This window comes from Ammodytes marinus, assembly GCF_949987685.1.
Source record: "Ammodytes marinus genome assembly, chromosome: 11".
NCBI lineage: Eukaryota > Metazoa > Chordata > Actinopteri > Uranoscopiformes > Ammodytidae > Ammodytes > Ammodytes marinus.
The window spans coordinates 10,882,688-10,909,398 of record NC_137215.1 but is presented as its reverse complement, the minus strand read 5'-3'; the positions used below and the strand labels follow the sequence as shown (position 1 = coordinate 10,909,398).

At 40.2% G+C, this 26,711-nt stretch overlaps 1 protein-coding gene across 1 annotated transcript; it reads left to right on the top strand.

The window, feature by feature from the left end:
* On the top strand, window positions 1-26,711 carry oprm1 (opioid receptor, mu 1; the record flags this gene model as incomplete). Its single annotated transcript, XM_080036858.1, has 6 exons — window positions 1-115; window positions 22,699-23,048; window positions 23,842-24,017; window positions 24,681-24,859; window positions 25,365-25,548; window positions 26,706-26,711. Exons 1-6 carry the CDS (start codon window positions 3-5, stop codon window positions 26,709-26,711), a joined length of 1,008 nt encoding a protein of 335 aa, XP_079892984.1. The 5' UTR covers window positions 1-2.

The window sequence follows — 26,711 nt, the reverse complement described above, 5'->3', positions numbered from 1 at the left end:
GCATGGAAGACGACACTAACCCTGTTATCATAGCGATTGTCATCACCGCTCTCTACTCCATCGTGTGTGTGGTGGGATTGGTTGGAAACGTGCTGGTCATGTATATCATCGTCAGGTAAGACAGGAAAGTATACACTAGGCTACTCACACAACAAACGCTGATATGTGTGGATGTGTTTTCGCAGGTATAGTCTCTTACACTTTTTTAAACAGACTACCATTTGCTACCTTTAACTCACTCTATGGCAACCTGCTGCTGCATTAACCTCACTGTTCATGTGTGATGAGTGTGTGTGTGTGTGTGTGCGTGTGTGTGTGTGTGTGTGTGTGTGTGTGTGTGTGTGTGTGTGTGTGTGTGTGTGTGTGTGTGTGTGTGTGTGTGTGAGCCCGGGTGAGCCACCAAGTGTGTTGACAGCGCTGCCGTTCGTGCGTAAAAATGCCTCCAACTGCGCACCAAGTCTCTCCTCTCAAGCGCTAAAAAGCAATCCGAGCGAGGGAATTAAATGGGCTATAGCACCGCCACAAAACTCTCTTCCTCTTTTATACAGCCAAAACCAATATCAAAAACAACTGTGGAATAATATGTGTTTTGCATAAAGACACAACACATATTTGCTCTGTGTCTCTCATTCACATCACCATTACAAAACTGTGAAATTGCACTGATGCTGCATATCTCTCCCTGCTGAGGTGCCGAACAAAAGCATTATGCGCCATGGAATATGTCAGATGCTGCTGTCTTAATATGCATAGCGGTTCAGTGTCTTCTGTGTGTGGCTGTTCTTATTCTGTTTCATGGAAATGTGTCAGCAATACAGCTGATGTGGTTAAAGTTGTTGCTTTAGACGCAACTCCAGCATCTGTGGTTCAAAACAAAATGATGAGTGGTGATGAGTATTGTTTGGTCTTAAAAACTTAGGAGAAAAGCATAAGACTTTGTGTTCCAATATGTCTCCCACCTCCTTTTTACTGTAAATCTAGGCCATTCTCAAGCCAGATCTGTTTGTCCATGTTACATATGAACATATCATTAATGGCAAATTAGTTTCAAACAAATGGTCTAACTCATTACAAGGAGATTTTTGTTCTATTCCCTTTATTCACCCGTCACAAGGAGTAAAGGGTAATCACACACGATGAATGGGGCACAAATGGAAAATGTCAAGGCCACCTACTCTTTCTGAATAGGTGAGACTTCAGAACTCACTCTACAGAGATCAATGTTTTACGCACTTACTTTTTTTTTGTCTTTTTCTTTCCCAATGGACAAATTGACGATTGATCAGCGTTAGGAAGGTCTTTTGGTTTAAAAGTGTAACACGAGCTGAATGTTTTCCATTTTCATTCACTGATTTGAATAGAATGAGTCAATCTGAACATAAAAGCACTTTTGTGTATTGCATTTTAGTTACATAATAACTTTGGAAATGACCCATTGCTCTAATCAGCCCGAATGAGGTGGATTCTATTGATAAGACGATATCACTGGCAGCCTTTACAGGTCAGCGATTTTGGAGAATAGTTGATGTCAAAATCACTTTTTGGGAAAATCTGTGAATATCTCCTCACAATCCGCTACCTAGGGTATGTAAACAAAGGGGACCCACAGTAGTTAAAAACAACATAGGAGAGAAAGGGGTAATGTGAGACACTTTTTACATTTGTTCCCCTCTAAGCGAGCTAAAATGATTTATCAGTCAAATGTACACATTTCCCATTAATTCAGGATGTTTCCTAGAAATGGGCATTAGAAGAATTTATACAAGACAAAGGGCAGTGAAAATATGATTGTTTTAAAAAAAAGTTGTCTTTTCCCCAGCTGTGGGGTAAACTGAGACAGACCAGAGAAATCAAGGGGGTAAACTGATCCACTTACTTTTTCCACTCTGAAACTACCATAACAACACATGTTGTAACAGTGAGAATCCTAACAGCTAGCTTGAAAATAAAATATTCCAAAACTAATGTCGGACTAGTAACAGAATCATGGGGTTTGGTCAATTAAGCGAAACATTTTTCTAAACACTTGAAAGTAACTCTGATCAAATACAACATATAATTCATATTCAATAATTAACATTCAAATGACAGATAGAACCAGTAAGATTAAAACACAGTCTGTGGGTCAGAACACAGGACCCTTAGAGTCAGCTAGTGTCTGGGGGTCAGAGCTAAGAACAATCAGAACCAGCTACAGCCTGGGACTCAGAACACAGGACTAGACCCATTTGTCATTTTCCATCTTTTCCTTGCTACCTCAATTATAATGGATTTAATAAAAGAGGACACAGACACTGTCTCACTTTACCCCACAGCATTTGTCTCACTTTACCCCACTGCCGCAATTTGAGAAAAAACTACCTCTCTCAGCAATTCAGGCTAATCTTCAGTTATCATCATCACATGGTTTCATATGTTGGTATCAACATGTATAGAAGTTTTTTCTACCTGAATCAATTTGCTTTGGCACAACAATCGATTAAGTTGTCAGCAAGAGAAGTTACTTTTACATGCAAAAAAGAGATTTTTGTGAAACAAAATCACCATGAGGTCCTCTCTTTCATGGCCGAGTGGAAATGAGAGGGGCTTGAAAACAGATATCTCACATGACCAAAAATGTGTTCCATTGCCTAGATACAGGGGGTGTCTCACATTACCCGATGCCTCACATTCCCCCGTTCTCCCCTACCTGTTTACAGAGACTAGGCTGTGTATGAACACTGGATTTTTTTTTACAGTTCACACACAATACAGTCAGGTAGCGGATTGTGAGGAGTTATTCACCTTTAATTATAAAAACGGACATTTACGTTAGTTAAATTCTACCTGGCCGATACTACGTCTTTCCAGATAATGCTCTTTCAGGTGATAAAAGTCACTAGATTGGTGAGTTAGGTGGAGGTGGAAAAAATAGCTGAGAGACGGTCTGGTTGAAGAGCTGGAACGGAGTTGGAGGGTGAAGTGAGAAAGGTGAAGGTCATCTAACTTCATTTTTTCCACCTAGTGATTACTCACTTGGAATGAGTGGAGGATGTGCCTGGGCTGAATTTGTCAGAAAGGTGCTGCAATTACTTTTTATTTACTCCTCCATTACTGCCATGACATACGATATCGTTGTTGCACCTATAATTCTCCTCACTTCTCGGCTGCTGTTTCCAGGGCAGATGCATCATGAAGCGAATGATTTGCCAGACTGCACACAACATCATCCCCTTCAGTCCGAGTGCTTCCCCAAATAGATCCTTTTTTTATGCTAAAGAATACACTAATCTCTTCAGGATGTTTTATGAATCTATGCCACTCATTGAGCTCTATCCCATTCTTTCCTATTGTAATATAGTGTGAATACTTTTACTTCTATAGTCTCCACAAAATCCTGGGTCCTCCAGAAAGGATTTGTTAAGATTGAAACCTCATCAGTCATACATCTCATCTGCTCCTCTATTTCACAAACTCCAGATTTTTTACTATTCACGACAATATTCCTGAGAGATGATGCCTAAAAGACCATTAAACTAGTGATTCATAACTGCCCTGTTGACCATCGATCCATGTTTTATCTGTTTCACTCATACTGACAATAGTATCATACTCTGGCTCAGAGGTTTAAATAACAATATCTCACAAATATGCTTCTTTCACTCCTGACCCCACTTTTACGGCAACAACATGGAGTGGAATTTGAACAGAGGGCACCAAGCAGCAAGTTAAATCACTCTCTGACATACTGTATTTGTTATACACCAGCATTTGTCTGATGACGGGATCTATGTATGTGGCTGTCTGGCAGGGCACAAGGGCGTTTTATGACGTATGAGTTGGTGTACAAGCTTGCATTATGTATTCCAAACAACTTTGTCTCTGAAGCGAATGAAGGATGTGAGGAGTGTGTGTATATGGGCAGCTGTGCATGGTTGTGAGCACGTTTGTGACCGAGAAAAGTTTCACTGTTTTATGCAACTTTTTGAGCTCGACTAATGAGACTTCACGGGGAATTGGGAGAAAGGTATGGGCTATTTATCATTCCTGTGGAACAACAGTCCATCAGGGTCAATAACATTCATCAACCTATTTGTTTGTCTCTCTACCGCAGCCTGGCTTTTGGTCTCTTTTCAATATCTGTCGGCTAGAGTGAAGAGCCATTTATCTAAGGATGCAGAGTGGCTATTTACTTGTGAATGGAGATGTAGGCTTGGACTCTCATTCCGTACTTTATGGTCATGGCCTTGAATGCAATTTTGCTCGATTAAATGGAGACAGCATGAGAGGATGAGAGATGTTTCTGGCCCTAACTGTATGAGTGATGCAAACCCTAAAAGCCATAAAGCATTTCTCTCTCACCCATTATCTCCCTGTCCCTTTGTACCTGTCTGGCCCCCCTGGTCTGTTTGCTACACACTCACCACGTCTACAAACTTCTTGTGAGCAAACAAACACTAACCAGAGATCTGCACGCTTAACCGAAAGAACAGAAGCAATGGCTTTCCAAAAGGAATATGCCGCCAGTGCAGAGTGCTTCCTGTTGCCATGGAAACACTGGGAGGCGTTTAGAGCATGATGAGTGCTAAATGACTCCAACATCTCCCTGAACCTCTGTCTCCATCCCCCCACCCAGCAGCTACAATGACCTGGTTGGTCGCATTTGGCAGCCATAGCTTTTTACAAAAACTTTTGGATTGTTTTTATTTTTTTCGCCAAAGCCTGGATGCAACAACCTGCCGTCACTTTGTACCGCATGTAACTGTACGGAAGACTATATGGGCCATTGTCTAAATAAACTTGTCCCTAATAATTCCATATAGGAGTACAATTAATGTAACCTCATGTAATACTGTTGCTTCTTCACATAAGGCAAAGTTTTCCATGGCCCTGCTCTCTAATGTCTCTCTCTAAACATCTGTGTCCCTGCTGTTTATCTGAGAGTGAGAGTTTGAAGCCAGTCGCATGAAATATGATGTTATGACGAGAGTAAACACAAACTGGTCCGCAAGACTAATGTCATAGATCCTCCCTAATGTTTGCCTCTAACGGGTTTTCTTGTAGCGTCTGCTGCCCAACTTGACAAATAGTCTCAGGCTGTTTTTTCCAACAACCGACCTGCAGTCTTTATAAGTTATTGCTCTCCAAAAAGGCTTGGAACTTGCATTCATAGGATGGTCTCATGTTTGTCCAAGACTATCTTAAAACAATAGTGACATACCCAAGTGTACATTAAAACCGTATTGGTCGCTTGAATTGTTAGTTTTTTGGGTCGCTTCCGATAGCGATTTCAATTAAAGTGATGCTCCAAATTCCTCCTTTTCTTGCGTGCTAAAGTTCAGCTATAATTAACTCAAGGCAAAGGTCTGAGAGGAAAAAAACAACAAGTGGGTGCCAATTTTATGTGTGTGTGTGCAGCTCTGACTACGGTATGCACGCGGGAGAGTAAAGGAGAAGACGCAAGTTGACATTGAACTAGTGGCGATAATAAACACATTGCTGGCCCAGGCAAGTTTCACTAAGTTCACAGAAGCTCCACACTGTTTCTGTCTTCGACCTTTGGAGAAATGTATTTAGTCGTTTTAAGGGGAAAACACATTGTATTTATTATTTCAACTATTGAGTTATTTTTCTAACAGCATGCTAGTGTAGGCCTACAAGTTTTATTTTCTGAATTTTCAATGCTGCTTTATTTTTATGTTTTGAATTGGGAAATACAAGTTACAAAACAACCAATAACCTCTGTATTTAAAAAGAAATCAAGCAACCATATGATATATAACCATTAATTAATTGCAGGCTATCGAATCAAAGTAGGCCTATTGTCCACAATAATCGCACAACAGCCCCCCATCCAAAAAGGAACTTTAAAAAGTTGAATTTGCACTTTGATGTGCACACACATGTTAAGTGTATGGTCCATTATTTGTATTTTGTGTGTCTGCATATTATTGCTCCAAAACAGAAGTTTTCTTTATTAGGGGGCCAAGCCCGAGAAGGGCCTGGGACCGCGTTTTGCAGAGCAACGCGGTTCCATAGCCCTGCTGGGCAGGGAACCCTATTGTTTTTGCTGGGATTATTATTCTCCGTGTAAAAGTGGTGCTGCAGCCCAAACCATAAAGGGTTGGGACATGCCACTTGCATGGCTTATCCAGGTCCATCCAAGGAACGCAGACAGTAGACAAAAAAAATCAGACATGCCGGCCACTAGGTGGCGCTACAAAAAAGGAAAACATCACGTGTATAACTTCCACACCGAAAGTCCGACAGTCAAAAACGTTATATCCACAGATGCCCACAAGTCAGCTGCATCTTTTGAGATAGGCCACGCCCATTTGCGTATATATAGATTTTTTGCTACGTTGCAAAAACTGTCAGTCACCAAAACATACTCCTCCTACAGTTTTCGCCCGATTTGGACGAAACCAAAAGCAGTATGCTCTACCCACTCCCACGAGCAAAAGTTGAATAAAGAATTTTTCTACGACCATCGGAAGACCAAATGGTAGCGATTTAAAGATTCGATTTTTCAATTTGGAACATTTCTTCTTCTTTTTATTTAAAATGGTGCTGCAGCCCAAACCGTAAAGGGTTGGGACATGCCACTTGCATCACTAGATCCAGGTCCGTGCCTGGTACACAGTCAAAAGAATTCAGACATGCCAACCACTGGGTGGCGCTACAACAAAGGAAAACGCGTTTGGGGCTATAACTCCCACACCGAAAGTCCGACAGTCAAAAACTGTATATCCACAGATGCACACAAGTCAGATGCATTTTTTGAGATAGGCCACGACCATTTGCGTATCTCTACGTCGCAAAAACTGTGTCAGTCACCAAAACATACTCCTCCTACAGTTTTCGCCCGATTTGGACGAAACCAAAAGCATTATACTCTACCGACTCCCACGAGCAAAAGTTGGTCAAATAATTTTTCTACGACCATCGTAAGACCAAACGGTAGCGCTTTAAAGATTTGCGCATTAGCTACCTTGTACCAAACTACTCCTAAATCCAAAACGATTCATCCTATCAACACCAAACTTCACACATGTGTTTGGTTGGTTCCACATTTTCGTTAAATTGCTCCAAAAGGGGGCGCCAAAAACACAAAAAGTATACATCTCCTTATCCGCTTGAGCGATTTTTTTGCCTTTTGGTCTATAACTCCCAGACCGAACTACCCACGTTCAAAAACTTTACATCCCCGGATTCCGTGAAGCGAGGGGCCGGCGCCGCGGACGACGACGCCCGATCCCGAGTCACGTGGGAGGCTTGGCCCCCGTTCACAACTGCTTGCAGTTCTAGTTGTATTTTGAACTGTCTCTATGTTTGCACAACATTTGTAACTGCACATAGCATACACAATTGCACAACTGTAAGGTCGGTTTATTTCTCTAGTGCGTATTGGCATCTTTGAGCAAAATACCACCAAAATGTTCGACGCGGCACGTTGCACCACGCCTCCTGTATCCCTGGGCATTGACCACCTTGACTAAGACATTTCCTGGGGGAAACACTGAGAACCCATTGTTCATTGAAGCACAAAGAAGGAACGGCGTGTGAAAAAGACCGATGGGATTTTTTCCTGAGGAATGATAACAGCATAGGCTTAACCTTTGATGTACACACAGAAACATCAGCTTTGCTTTGAGATATAGACTTAAAAGAATGTGAACAAAAGCCAATCCTTTACCCATAAAGCCTCACATTATGCAAAACAGAGGATCTGATGTTTAGAGGCACTGGGTTTAAATTATATAGATTGTTCGAATGACTATGTTTAGCTCCTTTAATGAACAGCAAGTGATTTGTGTTGGATGAAGGTGAATGGCTTCCACCCTCATTTTAACACAATTTGGTCACTGGGTATGCATACTATTTTATTTCATCAATAAATAAAAAGAAGAAAAAAAGTCAGCCCCTGAATAGATCTTGATCGTCTGTCAAAATATACCTTTTCATGTGTGTTCATGAGGATCCTAATGCGTGAAAGATGACTTCACGCTGTTAACACATATTGGTTGAGAGAGTGCAGGAGCATATGTGAGCTCTGAAGCCCCAACCTGCCCACAAATACTTACTGTATGTCTATCTGAATAGAATTCCACTGAGTGTGCATGCTACATCCTTCTCTTACCCCTTCACAGTCTGTAAACATTTCTTACGCGGCGTTGAACTCAGTTTTTCCTTTTTTATTTTTTTTACTTTTTTACAGCTGTATGGCGCCTTACGTGCAGCCATTGTGTACTGTGGACTTATGATAAGCGGACAGCTTGATAATTGCCGCTCGCAAGTGGATTTTTTTGCTGCACTTTGTTTGCTTTAGAATAAAATGACAAAGTCACTTGGCCCAGAGTGAGCCAAATTGACCGTGAAAGAAAGCTGTCTGAATTTCAAACACCTTTATAATTTTCAGTGCAACACAGTAAAACAGCTCAGTGTGAGACCTAGGGAGAATGGAATACTTCATGCTGCTGCTCTAGTCTTCACGCAATGGGGTGGTAGGCTGCCTTCTTGCTAGGGAGAAAATTAAGTGTGTGTGTGTGTGTGTGTGTGTGTGTGTGTGTGTGTGTGTGTGTGTGTGTGTGTGTGTGTGTGTGTGTGTGTGTGTGTGTGTGTGTGTGTGTGTGTGTGTGTGTGTGTGTGTGTGAGAGAGAGAGTGGGGGGGGTGGGGTGTGGGTGTAATGAAAAATGTGTCTGGTAGTCTAGAATCAATAGGACCTGCACTGTTTAAGGACCAAAGACAGAAAATTAAAATAAAATGCCATAGTTCAGGTTGTAAATTAGACAGACCTTGCTGGTGGAGACTGAAGATTTAACAGGGGTCGTAATATCTTCTGAGGTATAAATCAATTTCCAAAAAAGGTATTATTTGAAGTGTGAGTGTTGTGAAGAGTGTGAGAATGAAGGATCAATGATTCGCTAAAGTGGCCTGTACAGAATACATATTGTATTGTCTCTTTCTCTACTAGATGATTGAAGGGAGCTCTTTGCTCCTTTGTCCATCTGTCAATTACAAAATGACTGCTTCCCTTATTGTTTTCTTTATACTGAAAATGACAGTTTCTGTAAAGCACATCTTTATCATTCCAGCCTAGCATTTCAATGTACCAGAGGTGTTTGTTCTACAAAATCAAATTTGACGATTCTGTTACACCCCCTGTGTATTGCTGCAATGTATGAAGCCTTCTGAAGCTTGTCACTTTGTTTTCCGAAATGGCTTATTGTTGCAAAAGGGGTGAGGAGGAGCAAACAAAACAAACCATAAAGGTCAACCCATGTCCTCATCTGAAGTAAAACTGGCTGCAGTTTGAGATCGGTCAAACCTTTTTCCTGCTGTGCACGGCAGTTGCACTCAACAGATTGAAGACAGAGGCCGTGAGCACACGGAGACCCTTTGTAGGAGGTCCACAGTAATGTTCCTAAGTGACACACTAATAACCTCTCAAGCGGTTTGTCCTGAATTGGCTCCTTATTTCCTTGTTGTCATATTACCAGAGACGGAAAAAACTGTTATGGGTGAGAATCACAAAGGAGGTGGGCAGCTATTGTCAAGCTCTTGAGCAGAACTCAATGCAGTGGTTGATGAATGCATGTTTATTTCATTGTGATCTAGATAATCCCATTTAGAAGCTGTATAAGTGATTTGCAAACTAAATTCAATCATCTCTCAAGTAGGCCAAGTTTGAGTACTGGTGTTTTTCATCGAAAGATGAAAAATGGTATCCGAAATTATTCATTTATGGGTTTTCGGTTTTGTGAGTTTTTTTTTTCTCCTTGTTTACTTTAATTTCCCAGACAAGTTGATAACACTTTCAGCCATCTTTATACGCACAGTTCACATTCCTACTGCTAATTTTCTACGGTTTACACGCTCAGGTATGTGACACTGCAAATTGCTAAATCTCATAAGACACAAAGTGAAGGCTGCATTTGACGTGAGACAGTTAAGATTGCTTTGGGTGTCACGGGTCGGTGCTATGTTACGGAAGCACACATCTCAAGGTGATGCCTTTTCTGTTAATTGGACTGAATAGAAAGAGAGCTATTGATTTGTCTGTGTTTGAGTGTCACTTCTTGTCCATAGATGATTTGTGTCAATTAGTAGGCATTTTCTTACTACCTCTTTCCTTAGCCTTTGGTTGGAGAGGGTTGTGTTACACCCCAATGGATGACTGTGGATCAATTGTACATCTGCTGAGTTTACGCCCTGCAGAGTTCGTCTTTGTGTGTCCATGGATATTGATCTCACTGCGTCAATTCCAGTCAGTCAGGAGCGATGCAATGTGTCATTGTTGATGGATGTTTTTGTCAAATGTTTAAGTGACATAATTGATGCGAAGGATGTAGAGAGGAGTAGCATTTCTCCGACTGCACCGCAATGCATTTTTCCATTTACAAAGGCAACAGCGTACGTGTTGGGATGTAATGAAGGAAGGTCATATCTGGATCTTATGGAGGGCAAAGGAATACACTGGTAGGAACCTGTTCAGGTGTAATAAGAAGGAGCTTTCTTCTTCTTCTTCTTCTTCTTGTGCACCCTCCTATTTGTACCTCAAAAGTAGTTTGTATCCCAAGTGATCTAAATGTATCATTAACACAGAAAACGGAACTGATTCCATAACCATTATGGTTAAAACCCGGCCCTGCTTAACCTGACAGAAGAATTTTATTTCAATCTCTGACATTAGCTCACCATGCTAATGCAAGACACTGGCTACATGCGACACAGTGAACGGCACACGCAGAGTGAGTAAGAGAACATTTTGAAAGAAGAATAACATTTAAAATGGAATCATTATACACAGAGCAACCCCGGATGAGACCAGGGCAGGTTTCATTTATTTATATTATCATTTTACTATTTTTCTAACCAATGCACTCCCTATTTGACCATGCTTGTTTTATGTTGGTATTTGTATGTTTATGCACTACTCTTCTGTCTGTTGTGGAGAGGTGTTGCTTCCATGTGACAGACCTAGTTTGTCAGGCGCCGTTGGGTTCTGTCCCCCTGCAAATCTCGCCCACCTCTGCACACAGGCATCCTGACAAACAGACAGAGAGTCACTAATGCAACAACAACAACAATACAACCCCACTGGCTTCCCACTGCATATACAAGTGTTTGTTTGATGTAACCGAGGAAGAAATGCCATAGCTGTCTGAGAGTACAGTTTGATACTATACGTTTTGTATTGCTGTTGTGAGGAATGCTGATTATATATGTATGTGTTGGAACTGGGATGTGCAACATTTTAACACACTGAGACAAAAGGAAATATGTACAAAGTCTTGAAGGAGGGTTTTGAGCAGATTGACAAGAACGCTCCCATAATGATTTTCAAATGGAATAGACCCTCTCAAAAATCTCCGGATTGGCTAAGTTCAAAATAGTTGGAAGTTGTCATTGGTGATCGCTTGAAACCACACTTACTGCATGGTGAAAGACTACAGCTTTTGTCTTTCTGTATACAAAAAAAAATGTATTCCTTCATGCAATGAATAAAGAACACAACTTAGTGGAAAGGAAGATTCTGAGAAGTTGGATACTTGAGTTCTGGTTGGTGTGTGACTGTCTCTATAACAATGAATGCATCACCTCAGGATCTCTTTGTGTCGGCCCTCAGCTTGTTAAGCAACACATCTGTTACAAGCTGTCTCTAGGCAACCGGCTCCGCCTAGCTGTTCATCTCTCTGATTTCTGTGTGTGTGTGTGTGTGTGTGTGTGTGTTTTACACATCTGTATGTCTGTGTGTATACGAGTCAGATGTATTTTAATAGGTTTTAATGGCAACTTCTCATGGAGCTTGTACACCTGACATCCGTCATAGTGATGGCTCTGCTTAAACATAGCCTGATGTATCTATGTTTTCAATCATGAAATGCTGTCATAGCAAGATCATTTCAAACCAAATATTCAGTGTACAAATAACTATCACCTATCAAGAGTTTCTATGACAACATTGTTTTTGTTATGATAAAAAGCTGAAAGCATCTAATGAGGTAACTAGCTCGGACGTGGCAGTGTCGCTTAACGACTGAAAAGCCCTGAATGTCTCTTTGCAGGTCTCCTAATGGGTTCTCATCACAGTCTAAAAATCCAGTTTCAGAGAAATGGGATTCTACGCAATCACTCAACATGGTGCCCAATGAATCCTTCCTAATGCTACCCGATTACCTCATTATGTGTTTTCATTCCATGCTTTCTTCATTTCTTTTTTCATTCAAGGGGCTCACTAATATCAAGTCAAGCTTGTCAGCATTAGCTTTAAAACACACTATTGGCAATGCTTTAAAACCAAGCTGAGCCGTCACTGGAAGTGGCATATTAAGTCATAGTTTGGCAAACCCATATGCTTCTGCCAGGTGGGAAGATGAAACCTTTAAAATCAACTTCTATTTCCACATGAGTGACTTGAAAAAGATCACCACAAAATGAACACCACTGCTTCAACTTGTTGGCTGCTACATTCAGAGAACAAGGTAAGCAAAAAAGATAAATAAACTTTTATTTGCTGTTACCTTTATAGTGGTTCCATTCCAGAGCTACAATAAATAACCATCAAACTCTCAGCCGTTTTCACTCTCATTCTCCACCTTTGCATGTTTTAACACAAAAAGGAACGACCGAAAGGCAATTTGACTTCCTAGTTGAGTTCCTTTGAAGCTCTTAAGTCAAAAAGGTTTTAACTCCAATAATTCGCTGTGTTTTTGGCAAATTTCTTCAGCCCAAATTTCTTTACAAGTTTACTTTGGCTCACCTAGCCTTGTATCATGTTGTTTGAGAGTTCAGTGTGAGCGTCTGTACTGAACAGTTCTATACAAACCAACCAGCACTTTAATAGTAACTGCTCTTTCTCACTTCAGCTTTACAACTACTCAAGTATTGTTGCATCGAGCCACCCACGAGCATTTAAAGTGTCATTCACCGTATACTGTATAGAAGTATTTCTAAGAACCTTCTTTACTAGTGTCAGAATAAGTGCTCTTGTCTCAATTGGTCTCTAATGGCCACCACAGCCAATAGCTAGGGGTCCATTTACCTACGTAAAAGCCTGTACTGGGATCTGTTTCCCCCTCCATATTGCTGGGTGTGCCTGTCGTGTAATATATTCCATTTACTGAAATGATTGCCAAGACATTTATAAAAAATATTAAATTATTTGGGATCACTTTTTCTTCTTGTTACATGAGGGACATATGGGTTGCAAATATGTTAACACCAATAAAGCACTAAGTATCCACTGTTATGTAGACAGGAAAGATAAGTCACTTATCAATCTAATTGCCTATGCGGCCTGGTAAGTATTTTATTGTTTCGTTTTATTTAATGTTCTTTTTCTCAGTTCTGCGATCATGTTGTCATATAAGTCATACATCTAATGCATCAAAACAATAAAAAAAAAAAAACCTGTAGTTTGACCCTAAAGCTGGGGTGGAGGATTTGGGGAGAAAATGGCAGTTGGAATAGAGATTCGAATCCAAATAACTCAACCGCTCCACTTGTTCTCTTTGGTCCCTCCCTGACACGCTCTACACCAACAAAGTCGTGCCAAAGTGAATGGACAGTCCCAACAGCCAATAAGAACAGAGAATCGGAGCCTCACTCTGATTGGTCAAAGTGTACAGCTCATGTTAACTTTGACCAATCAGAAATCATATACCCCAGCTTTAACACAACTGATTTTCATCATCGTCACATTCTTATCGTAAAACTCACAGTAGATGTTTTAAAGCTCATATTTTATCTAAATTAAAGTTAAAAAAAATTTCTTTATTTAACTTTTCCGGCAGCATAATCGACTCCTTCTCTGTCCATACGCACGCTTAGTATGTATGCTAAGGTATCGTTAAAAGTATTTTAGCTATACAACTACACAGCGGAAAACTCTCTTATTAATGAATTCTTTGTTTATGGGCTAGCAGCTCCATGAATGGCAATGTTGGTCCCCCAGTCTGAAATATCTTAGTTGGGTTGCCGTGGAATCTTCTTCTGACTTTCATGAAGCCGAGATGAGGATTTCAATCAAGAGAGACTTCATGAACCAAAGGTGTAAAGAATGAACAATTAATTTATTGAAATGTGCTGAAGATATTAGAAGAGTCTTTGACAATTAGACCCCATCGTGAAGTCTTTTGAAGGGGGCAGCAAGATCCTAGGCGGAGAAGAATACCCTTATGGAACCTAGACACTTGTGGCGGTGAAGAGCTGAAGGTCTGGATGATGCTGATGATGATGTGATGAGGACTGGAGGTGAATGGGGTGGAGGAGGGTTGCATCCATTATTGAAATTGCATCGATCAATGAAATGACAACTGACAGCAAGGAGAGGACGGTTTTAAACGTTTGACAGGAACAAGGCGATTGGCTCACAGATGTTAAGGTGAATATGATAGGTTTAAGCCAAGAGAGAACCACCCATAATCAGCTGATTTAGCTGAAGCAGAAACTAAGCGAGAGCGTGAACGGAACTAAGGGAGGAATCTGTAATAAAGAACACTGTGCAGATGGTCTAAGCTAAGCTTCATTAACTGAATTACAACTCAGACTTTTTCTTCTAGCTCCACCATCGGGTTCACATTTCCAGTGTGAAAAGCCTCCAATTGGAAATGCGTGGTGCTCTAATCATCATTTGTATTTGTCCAGTGAAATACCGCTAGACATCGATGGTCCCCAGAGTGTGACTGCTAACGACTGCAGTGACCCCCTGACCTTTCCACCGTAACTCCGTGAAAAATAAATTCAATATGACGGATCCTTTGGTGTCAGTCACTAGGGTATAATGATAATGTTAAAAGATTAACGTTAACGTTATAAACTTACCAAGGTCTTGATATTTGGTCATACTGTTTATACCATGGTGACTATCCCTTAATAATAAATATATCTGGGTGATTGCGGGACATGTTGCAAATCAATAAGCAGGATTGGATTTTTATATCATCAATGTGATGTACCATGATTTTTCAGTTATTTAATAAGCTGATCAGTTTCTCGATATACATTTTGTATACTGTGATTGATATTTGTATCGTTATTAAACACTCCGAATATAAAGTAAAAGCACAGACAATTCTCAATAAGCTATCAGAGAAAACAGATGCCCACCGGTCAGACATACACACAGGCCCTGTGCACCCTAGCAATCCATCTTGCACCGCACACTGTGCATGGATAGTGTTATTGGTCTGAGCCAGAGTCATACAGATGTCTGTTCACATGAGCAGCCACTGTTTCTGCAACCAGGACATAATGGTTTATCTGCATCCAGCAGCAGCCCGTGAATCATACTCAAGGCTTTGCGTACACTGGCCAGCGTCACCAGCAAGTGATGAAGTATGTTTACTTTGGTGTGTAACAAAAATCATAAAAATGTTAAAGCGTTGGTTCCATGCTGTTGACCACAAGTGTGTAGGCGTCATTTTGACATTTGTTGAAATAGGGTTTAAACACTGTTAGGATTCACTACTGGCTTTTTAACCGACATACGTACTCTATATAGACTGCTGCTTAAAGCCCCTATAAATTGGGCCGTTAGTTGCATTACAGATTACCATCTGAAAATAGTTAGGCATTACATCAATCCATATTACATATATTGAAATTCAAGTTTGATAAACTTTACAGAAATTCAGTTAAGATGAGGCGGGCTAAACTGTGGTTCCAATGACACATTTAGTATTTGAACCAATCACAGCAGTTCTCTGCCCAAGCATTCTAAATAAAAACAGTGACTGTTGTTGCCATGGAGGCCGTTTTATACATACCGTTTTATACAGACACGCCCACAGAGTCCTGTCAAACGATGTAGACAGTAAAAAAGCTATTATTTTAACTAAGTTTTATAATATTTATGAACATTTATTTTCAATCTGATTTTTGTAAAAGCGTATGAAGCCCTCCATTAATATAATATTAAGATTTTTATTATTGTAGACTCATTTTCCAGAGGCTTTAAGGGAGGCTTCAAATGCCCAGTAAAGTTATAGGCTACATCTCTTAATATCTGTTATCCTTCCAAAATTATTCATTTGACACATTTAAGGGCTTTGTTGGGGTACAAAAACACAGAGGAAATGGTTGCTTGAGAGCAATTCAAAATGAGCTGGGCATTGGCTGAAAACTATAATTAATCCAATTTAAATTGTAAAAAGTATTTTTTTTTCTGTCTTACAAATGAATAGCCGCAATCATGTTGAGTTTTATGACTGTGCTGTTAACTAAATAAACAAAACCGAATACGCCTTGTGTTTATCTATCCAGATTTAGTGTTCCCCTTTGAAGCTGTAGCCCTTGAATTATAGACGCGTGGAGGGAATGTTTCCTGGCTGAGGTTGAACCCATCAGACAGAATCAGCTAGTGGGGATGAAAGAACTGAACAGATAAATGGAAAGGCACATTCAATTGTTCAATCAAAGCTCCCTTCCTGGCCTGTTTGACCACAAAATATATAAAATCAAATGGCACGACAAATGTTTACTCTTGAGTGGTGTTTCAGCATTATTATCGTCTTCCTCTTATGTTATTCTAATCACACCTGCCATCGCGATCTCACCCCCTGCCTGGTCATGGTTGTTGCGATGGTGAAGCACAATCCTCAAATGTGAAAACACTTTGCATCTGCTTAACATTCAGGCACATTAGAACGGCTTCGTGCTGCGTACTATATTCATGAACCGAGGACATGTGGTGTGGCCAGAATGCATTTTTTTCCTCCGGGCCTAGTAGTCCCACGTGTATTCACATCAGTCACTGACTCAGTGTTTCTTTAATCGAGCAAGAAGCAAACAAGAATCGAGCATTATTGGCAGACAGAAATACTTGTTATTCAATAGCTGGGGTCAAGAGGGTCCATCCCAATTACGTAGACAGCACATGCTATTCTTTGAGCTTTAGTGGAGAGCATGGCTCAGCTGCCCTGAAGTGGATTCAGTTTCCCTATTCCCAATTACTACTGCATAAGAAAGCAACACTCAACAAAGTGTATACGTATGTATACATACTGTATATTTACTCCAATGTACATTATTTATGGCAAAGCACAAATCAGACGCTTGCCAGGCATTCTACTTGGAAGCCAAATGTTCCTCTACTTTCTAGATTTTGTAATCTAGTTAAGATGGATGTCACTTGCGATTTCGATTAGCCATAGAGGTACTGTAGGCGGGTGTTCAGATAGGAATTGTTAGAGATGTCCTTGCAGCCAAAAGTGCATGATTCATTTATTTCTTCTTAAACTTATCCTAAGCGTCGTACCCGGTTATGTAAGTAGACATGGGCAAGGCAAATTTTGAACTTCGAAGTTAAAAACACAAAAAAATAATAAATAATTTATCACACAGATGCAAGAGGTTTGTTTCTCTTCCTGTCCATGATAAGCTGAATATTTTCCGCAAAATGTTTTCGGTCTGTTGACTGACTTTTAATGAGAATATTTCAATATCTTTTGTTCATGTGAAATAAAGCTTCAATCTTCTTGTCAAAGTGAGAAACCACAAGTGGGAGATCTGTATCCCCTTAATGAATTATACTAATTAAATCAATTCTGCCGACATGAAAATCAATCAAATATTTTCTTAAGCATACATCTCCGTCTTAACCAACCTGAGCTCTGGGTCTCTTTTCAACTTGTGTCTTGTGTTGTTTATTTGTTTGGCATTAGACCTCCATCAAGACATTCCATAACTAATTGTTAATATTAAGTATCCTCTCAATTATAGATGGTCCTTGCTTTGGATAAATGGGTGGATCCATAATTTACCATGCAGCTGATTACATTAGACAATAATAATCCATCATCTTAAAGGGGGTATCTTCTGAACTTACCTTATCACGCCCACCTCTGCCCAAATCAATACTCTGATCAACGTCAGTGGTAAAAATCAGAAGAATCATGACAAATTGAATATCTGTTTCTGTGTTTCTACATTACAGTTGTAGCGACAGAGAAGTCACATTGGTGAGCCAGCTCGTGGATGATGTAATTTTATTTTCAATAATTTGTCATTCTGCGCCGATACAATATGATTTGGGGGTTTCAGTCAGAGTAGGGGTAAAACCATTGTATCATAGTTATCATATTAAACATTTTGCCAAAGCTCTGTTGAATTTGTGCATATTAAAACAACCAATCCTCAACTTGTTTTATGTAAATGTATTCAAATGGGTAAATTACCCCGGGTTTGCCGACACTGGTGTTCGTGTAAAAAGGGTTTGGTGATTGTTTAAATAAAGCATCATCGGTTGACAGTCTGTGAGATAAGCCTCTCTCTATGTTTCGACTGGGAGCAGGAGTGATTTGTAAAGTCTATTTATCATCGGAATCTTCTCAGGCATTATTTACTATTATTGTCCAATGTTATGGCTCTTGCTCTTGCTAATTGAGATCCCAATTAATCAAATCAAAAGCAAAGACGGATGAGAAATAGGTGGACGGAGAAGGCGTCTCTCTGCCCCAGGTGGGAACCAAATGATGGAAGGATTTTAATTTTTCATGTTTACCCTGAAAGGACTGTTTCGGGCCATTTCAAGGTCCATTGTTGCACTTATGTATGCCGTCCTCTGTGCTTCAATGTTCCAGGAAACAATCGATCAAGGCAGTTTGGAAGCAAATTGAACAATTTATGTTGTCGAGTGTTGTTTATTCACCGAGGCGGAATAATGGAGTTTTACTCTTGGCAGACGGTAATCTTCTGTCAGTTCTCCCTCTGGCTTCACTATCATTCTTCTCCTCCTGTCAATGTCAATCGGTAGTGGTCTGTTGACTGAGTTATAATGAGAGCAAGACAATGTTTTTATCATCTGTCTATGTGAAATGAACAGAGCTTCGATTTACTTGTCAGTGAGAAACCACCGGCAGGAGATCTGTATCCCCTTATTGAATGATACTAATCAAATAATTGCTGGCGGCCTGGATATTCATTTTACACTTGTAAAGTAATAATGTGTTTCCACTCCATAGATTGTGTGACTTCATGTTGTCAATTAATACAACAGATTCATGCTGCACAGCTCAGAGAGGTGAATTGAAATGAATGACATACCTGTTTGTTTTGCTCTTTTCCAAGAAACATCACCTGCGTGCACAGGCCATCCTGCTTCTCAGAAACTATGTTAGTGGTAACCACCTGAATTGACCCTGCGTTCCAAATCACATTTCTTTTTACTACACTACATATTAAAGTACAGAAGAGTTTTAGGGCCACATAAGAGAAAAAAAATCAGATGAAGATTTTTTTTCTTCATTATGTTGAGAAATGTCAAGAATAAAGAGGAACACTCCAAAATGCCATTGGATTTAGTGGGGCATCTGTGTATTTTCAGCATACTACGATTGACCTGCATGTATTGGGACATCCTAAATCTTTTTCTGGCATACTAAATAGTATGGAAGTATGGGTATTGGAACGCAGGGTAAGTTTTTCAATCAACAGAACAGACTGCAAAACATTGGCAAATATAACTTTGGATTAGGCTTTCAATAACACACTTCAATGCATTCTTGTGTTTAAAACAGGTTGTTTGCTTTTAATTGCTAATACAGTTAAATTAGATAGCCATGCTTCTAAAATAAGATTGGTGCTAGATAGAAATATGATTACCTATGTACGATTGAATTAGCATTAAGAGGCATTGAAATAATTCAGTGAATACATTACGTTGAACTACAGGGTTTACCCCTCGCTTTTGGAATATTAAAAAAATGATCAGTATTAATCCTTATTACAAAATTTGACCAGTCACAGTTCCAAGCAGTGATGGAAAACAGTCGTAAATGTCACCTTGATGAGTTGACATTGTAAAACAAAAGTTGCACAATGAACAAACCAGCTATACTATGCCCTACTCTGACCTGCTGCATATCAGTGGATTCACGGTAATCTGTCTCTATCACCTCAGCCACTTTTTAGCGAGCATGGATAGGGAGAACTCTCAGTGGCACTATCGCCAAAGTAGCCCCCATCACAGAGGCTGTGAGTCTCATCAAGTCTGGAGCTGAGCAAACCTACATTATGTAAGGAGCCAGTCCATGGAGTTTCAAGAGGAAATAGTGTGGGTTCTCCTTTGCTTTAAGAAAAATTACTCGCTAATGGTCATTTTCAAGTTACAATCACTCTATTTTGGTATTAGCTGATGACTCTTTAAATTCTCAGGGGAAAAGATTGGGTCAGCCTATGTTCCACTTTCCATACTTGCCATGGCAACTGCCACTACAATCGGGAGGGAGGACGTGCGAAACACACCACAGAGTCTCAGCTATTTGATAAAGACTGATAAAAAACCTTGCAATATTATTTGATCAAAACATATTGCCAATAAATGGTTGATATATGCTTGACCAAACCTCAAGGGCGAAGGATATCTTAAAGCTGAAACTCATTAATAAAACACTTCATTGAGTTAATGTGGACGAGATGAGGCCATTAACCTCTTTACATTGTGCTGGCTCAGACACACGACACAGCTATCATCGGCCGCCACAGTAACGACCGTCTCAAAGTCAATAAGGGGGATGTTGGAAAATGACATTCCGCTCCACTACTCAGCCTAGTGTGACAGCTTTCGCTTGGTCTCTAGGCGTCTGGTCGGTCCCTGTGCAAATAAAGCCTGAAATAACAAACAGGGTAAGCTGCCCATGTTAAAGTTAATCAGACTTTAATGGACTAACTGTCATTCTCTGGTTGTTCAGAGGATTTGGGATTATTGTGGAGAGAGCCAGAAAATAACAGAAGTAAATTACCTCGCAAGTACAAACACAGTTGGGGTTGAGTTAAGTGAAGGCCAGGGGGTGTAGTGCATCACTGTCCCTTTTGGTTTACAGATTAATTCAATAGAATTGAAAATAGCAGCAAGACCATCGTAATACAATTTTAGAAACACTATCTGTGCAAAACTTTTTTTTTATGAAACATGTTGTTATTGCAACTTCCTATTTTTTTTACACTTGTTTTATGTTTCACTGATTGAACAAGATAAAAGTTCTTAGTTAGTTAGATAGCTCCAGAAGTGCTGGTAAATCTGTTTTGTAACAATTTTAAATTATCTGGTGTGTGTGTGTGTGTGTGTGTGTGTGTGTGTGTGTGTGTGTGTGTGTGTGTGTGTGTGTGTGTATAAGAGGTAGGTGGATGGTTATAGAATCAATGAGAAGCAAGGTAAAGAGGAGAGAGTCAGGGGTAAGGGAGGAAAGAAAAGGGACGATCAAAGTGAAGAAAATGGAAGTGTGTGTGTGTGTGTGTGTGTGTGTGTGTGTGTGTGTGTGTGTGTGTGTGTGTGTGTGTGTGTGTGTGTGTGTGTGTGTCTGTGTCACTCCTATATTCTAACTAATTATGAGAGCAGAATTTCAGATTAAGAATCTAATTCCTGGATTTAGCTTCATTATCACTTCATTATTTGGGCTTATTAGCTCTTGATAGTGCCATGCCACTATGCGGAGCTCTGTAATAGCTAGCAGGCATATTATCCTCAAAGGGAGGCTTCTCGCATTTAATATTATAAACGAACTAAAGCCACTTGATCACGGTGCCATACTTCAGTCAGACTTGTCAAACAGGAGCTGCAGGATGTGGCTAAACATTTACCTCCATTCAAACTGTATGATGATGGTTGTTTTCTAACATATTTCATTTGGGTGTTTGGTTGAAGATGTACAAGGTAAATTATTTCATGACGTATTCCAGCTACACCCTCACCTCCGTGCAACCTCGAAAAAGTCGTAACATTTCCTTTCTGACAAGAGCTCGTAACAGTTTTCACTTTGATCACCTTTATTCAAATGATGAGAAGATTATAAAGATTGTGCGGGAAGTTAACTTTTGAATAGACTTCTTAATCATGTCAGTAAAAATTGTGAAAAGTGGACTGTTTTTATTTAATTCTCCAGTCCTGTGTCCCAACATAAAAAAAAGCTGTGCCAAATTATTGGCACAGCAATAGTTGTAGAAAATATTTTGGGATATTAATTATACAAATGAAATTCACAAAAAAATTAACAAACATCATTTAGATGTCATTAGACATCTGTGCACATAAAGGTTATGTCGAACTTTGAACAGTATGCACTATATAAACAGGGACACATGATTATATAGAGGCAAGGGCTATACTCCTGTGTTCAGCCTCTTTAAAACTGAGCCATTACAACTGATTAAACCAGAGGTTTGCTATTATAAAAGGAGCTAGTAGCTGACGCATGGGGCCTGAATTATTCAAGAAACGTCCCTGGAGACTCAGCTGCTCATGCAGCACTTTATTCTATGATTGCAACTTACCTGGAATAATAGAGCATGTTGGCTGTATTCCAATTCTGCCAATGGTGTTAAAACGACAGGACTTCAATGATTGAGGCTTTTCTTATGCAGGAACAAACTAGATGACATTTAAATAATAGTATTGCAGTATTTTTATGTCCTTTGAAGGATATACATTTTGGAACGTTATGGACAATTTCTAGGTAGTTGCAAGTACGGGTCAGTGGTTCAAAGACACAAAGACCCATTTACTTTATTTGTTGATATGTACAGACCAGTGCCCCAGGCATATTAAGAAGTTTTTGGGGTTTAAGAAATATACAGATTGGTTCAAGCCACAAAGGAACACTTTGTTTCGTGCCCAGAGTAGGCTGTGGAGCAAATTGAAATTTGCTAGCGGCGAGTCTGGATTTTCAGGGTACCCCTGGGGCCAATGGTAACATAGTAAATCCATTCTCTCTGTGCAGATACACTAAAATGAAGACAGCCACCAACATCTACATCTTCAACCTGGCTCTAGCCGACACCTTGGTCACCAGCACGCTACCGTTCCAGAGCGTCAACTACCTAATGGGGACCTGGCCGTTTGGAGACATGCTGTGTAAGATGGTGATGTCCATCGACTACTACAACATGTTCATCTCCATCTTCACACTCACCACCATGAGCATTGACCGCTACGTGGCAGTGTGCCACCCGGTCAAGGCGCTGGACTTCAGGACACCGCGAAACGCCAAGATTGTCAACGTCTGCAACTGGATTTTGTCCTCTGCCATCGGGCTGCCCGTCATGTTCATGGCCTCCACCGCCGTCACTCGTAAGCATGGTTTTCAGTACATCTCTGCACAGTTTGCTTCAACACATTTATTGAGGCTTATTAGAAAGACTCAGACTTGTGTGTGTGTTCCTTGTGTTGTTTGATGATAAAACAGCGATGAACGAAAGAGGGTATCATTTTGTCTAGATACAAAAACTATATGGTAGACACATACTTTACATATATACATACACATTATCTTATAGTAACATCATTGATGACTTACTGAGCTTATTTCCATGTACTAACTAGCCAACTTTTTAGACAGACTGTTCTTATACTATGTCTCAAAGGATCCCAATCAATAGGGATTTAAAGTTTCAATTAAAACTACTAGAAGAAAGGAGAGGAACATTACGACAGACGAAACAAACAAAGGCCTACAAACAGAAACAAGCATTGATGCTGAAGCTATTTGTCGGTTAATCCATCTGGCAATCAACAGGAAAGAGAACATGTATTGTTCCAGCCTCTTAAATGTGAAGATTTGCTGCTTTTTCATGTTTTATTTTGGAAAGTTGATCGAAACAAGCTAATTAAATACATTACCGTTTTTACTAACACAATTGATCAATTAATCATCAAAATAATGAAAGATAATTAAAAAGAATTAAAATGATTATTCCTTGTATCCCTGAATACTATTAGTACACATGTACAACACTGCATTTTGTTGCTGTTTGTCCAACCAGAAGAAAGCACACAAAAAAAGACTTTGCAAGTCACTAATAGCCTACCTGTTCCTCTATTTACCTGTAAGCGTATCATATCATTGTCTCCTCACCCTGTACAGCCTCTACTATTGTTGACTGCAAGCTGATTTTCCCCCACCCCTCCTGGTACTGGGACACCCTGCTGAAGATCTGCGTCTTCATCTTTGCCTTCATCATGCCCGTCCTCATCATCACCGTCTGCTATGGCCTCATGATCCTGCGGCTCAAGAGTGTGCGCATGCTGTCGGGCTCCGCGGTAAGAAACAAAACCTATTTTCTTTTACAAACATGAGCTGAATTACTATTATTAGTGCCTTTGTACTTTAAATGAGATGTAAATGGGAGTTTTAGAATTCAAGCATTGGAGAACATTTTGCGAAATTATAAACCGTTGGGTCTATTGATTACATTTCCTGCGATAGTTGCTGAATAATTCATTGCTAATATTTTTCAGAATAATGGAGCACAACAGAGGGCTGATCAGAGTGTGCATGTAAATTCAAGTGCACTCTTTGCTTTCAAGATAATTAGGGAACATCCACTTAAGCCTGAGATTGCATTCATATCTTAATTAATTACAGTAGAAAGTGAAATGACCCTTCAACAATCATGTCACTCTCTCAGTATTTGAGAAATGGTGCCAGACACCAGCTGGAAAACATATGCACATTTTGTAAACAATAATTTACAGCAGATACAGATGAAGTCTTAGTGGTTGTTGATATGATTTGAACCACCACCATTTTCTTCACTTTGATCGTCCCTTTTCTTTCGTCCCTTACACCTGACTCTCTCCTCTTTACCTTGCTTCTTATTGATTCTATAACCATCCACCTACCTCTTATACACACACAAACACACACACATGAACACACACACACACACACACACACACACACATACACACACAAACACACAGGAGAAGGACAGGAACCTGCGTAGGATCACTCGCATGGTCCTGGTGGTGGTGGCTGTCTTCATCGTGTGCTGGACGCCTATCCACATCTTTGTCATCATCACAGCTCTGATCAATATCCCCAGCTCCACACTGCAGACTATTACCTGGCACTTCTGCATCGCCCTGGGTTACACCAACAGGTAGGCACCCGGCGGGGGCAAAATACATTGAAACTTTTAGTGCTCAAATAACGGTATATATTAATTTAGTAAGACTGATCAAATAAATGACAGAGATGTATTACTCTGTTTCCTGTCCAGGGACTACAGATGAAAATTAGCTTATAGCTAAATCTGGTACTGCTTATGTGCTGTGCATTGTCCCTGTTAAATAAACAAATAAATAAATAAATCATTGGGTATTATTTTTTTTATTTTTACGGTTGTCAATCAGCATTTCATGTTTATGTGTGTGCGTATTTTTCTTATTGGTGACTGAGGCACTTGCAGTCGCTCTCCTGCAATCACACACAAGGAATATTAATCTCAAATAGATTGTATCAGTGAAATGTAATAAGTCTGGAGGTGCTATCGGAAAGCCTGGTTCAATGAAGATAACAGGAAGAGCTTATGAAAGGAGAAAATGCGTTTTGTTAGTTCAATATAAGTACAAACTGTATAAAAGTCTTGTTTTTGCCCCCTGCAGTAGTCTGAACCCGGTTCTATATGGCTACCTGGATGAAAACTTTAAGCGTTGTTTCCGCGAGTTCTGCACCCCGAGTCCCTCCGTGTTGGAGATGCAGAACTCGTCCAGGACCGGAGCCACTAGCCGCAAGCTCCCACAGCGCGAACACAACACTGCAAACACTGGAGAGAGGTCCAATCAACAGGTAGATGTTGTCTATGTGCATGCATAGCAGTACACAAATATGCTTAAAGGAACAGATCAACATTATGTGGACAATGGTTAAATAAGAAAATGTACGCTACTTTCTTGTCTGTACAGCAAATATGATGCCGGTGTTGCACCGAAAGTTGTGACCTGTCAGAATATGTGACCCTAGAGGGCGCCGTTCTTATTTCTTAACTGATTTCAATAGACTGTATATAAGTTATAACAACCCAGTCTCACAGTGAAATGTTTTACTAATTATGTTGGTCCACAGCTGAAAACATAGTTTCACAATTGAGAGACTTTTTGTTTGCTTCCAATTTAAAATGATTGAACAGTGGAAAAAGTATAGCCTACACATTTCACTCTGATGGGTAACTAGGTTGGTTATTCGACTTTAAAAAACAAACAAACAATCTGACCATTTCAGTGCCAATTTTGAGAAACTTCTACGATTTGCGCAATGGACCAACGTTTTTACATTGCTTATATTTCACTATGAGACTGGGTTAATCAATAAGACCACGCCCTCTAGGGTCACATATTATGACAGGTCACAGCTTTCGGTGCAACACCGGGTTAGCTTTAGCTTAGCATACGACTGTTACGCGCTCCCACCTCTCTCAGGTGTTCTGGGGCCTGATTGGGGGCAGGTGCTCCTGCTCCCACGGAGCTTAAAGGCGTGGCCTGGGCGGCTGGCTCGCTCTCTCACTCCACGCGAGCTGCTCTCGCCCTGCTGACCTGCACCATGCTGCTGCTGCTTTCTGTATTATGATTTAGTTAATGGAGGGCTGTTAGGTTGTGTTCTTTTGTTTTGATCGTAGTTTTAGAGGGGCCAGGGTATAGTTTAGTTGGAGGAAGACCTGGGCAATAACGCAGTCCAACTGTGGCTGTCCCAGGCTTCCTCCCATTTTCCTTTTCTTTTATAGCCCTCCGGTTGAGTTGAGTTGTGGGATTGATTTAATAAACAACCTTATGGTTTAAACATTGATTCATAGTTTTGTCTGGTTTATTTAATGTTTACTGGCCGGTTAACGAGCCTGGTATGGCCGGCCGTAACAACGACATTGCCACAGAAGTCACTTCCTGGCCACCATATAGAAACATTAACACCACTTCTCTCTTTTGTCTCTTTTGTCTCTCCTGTCTCCGCAGGTATGA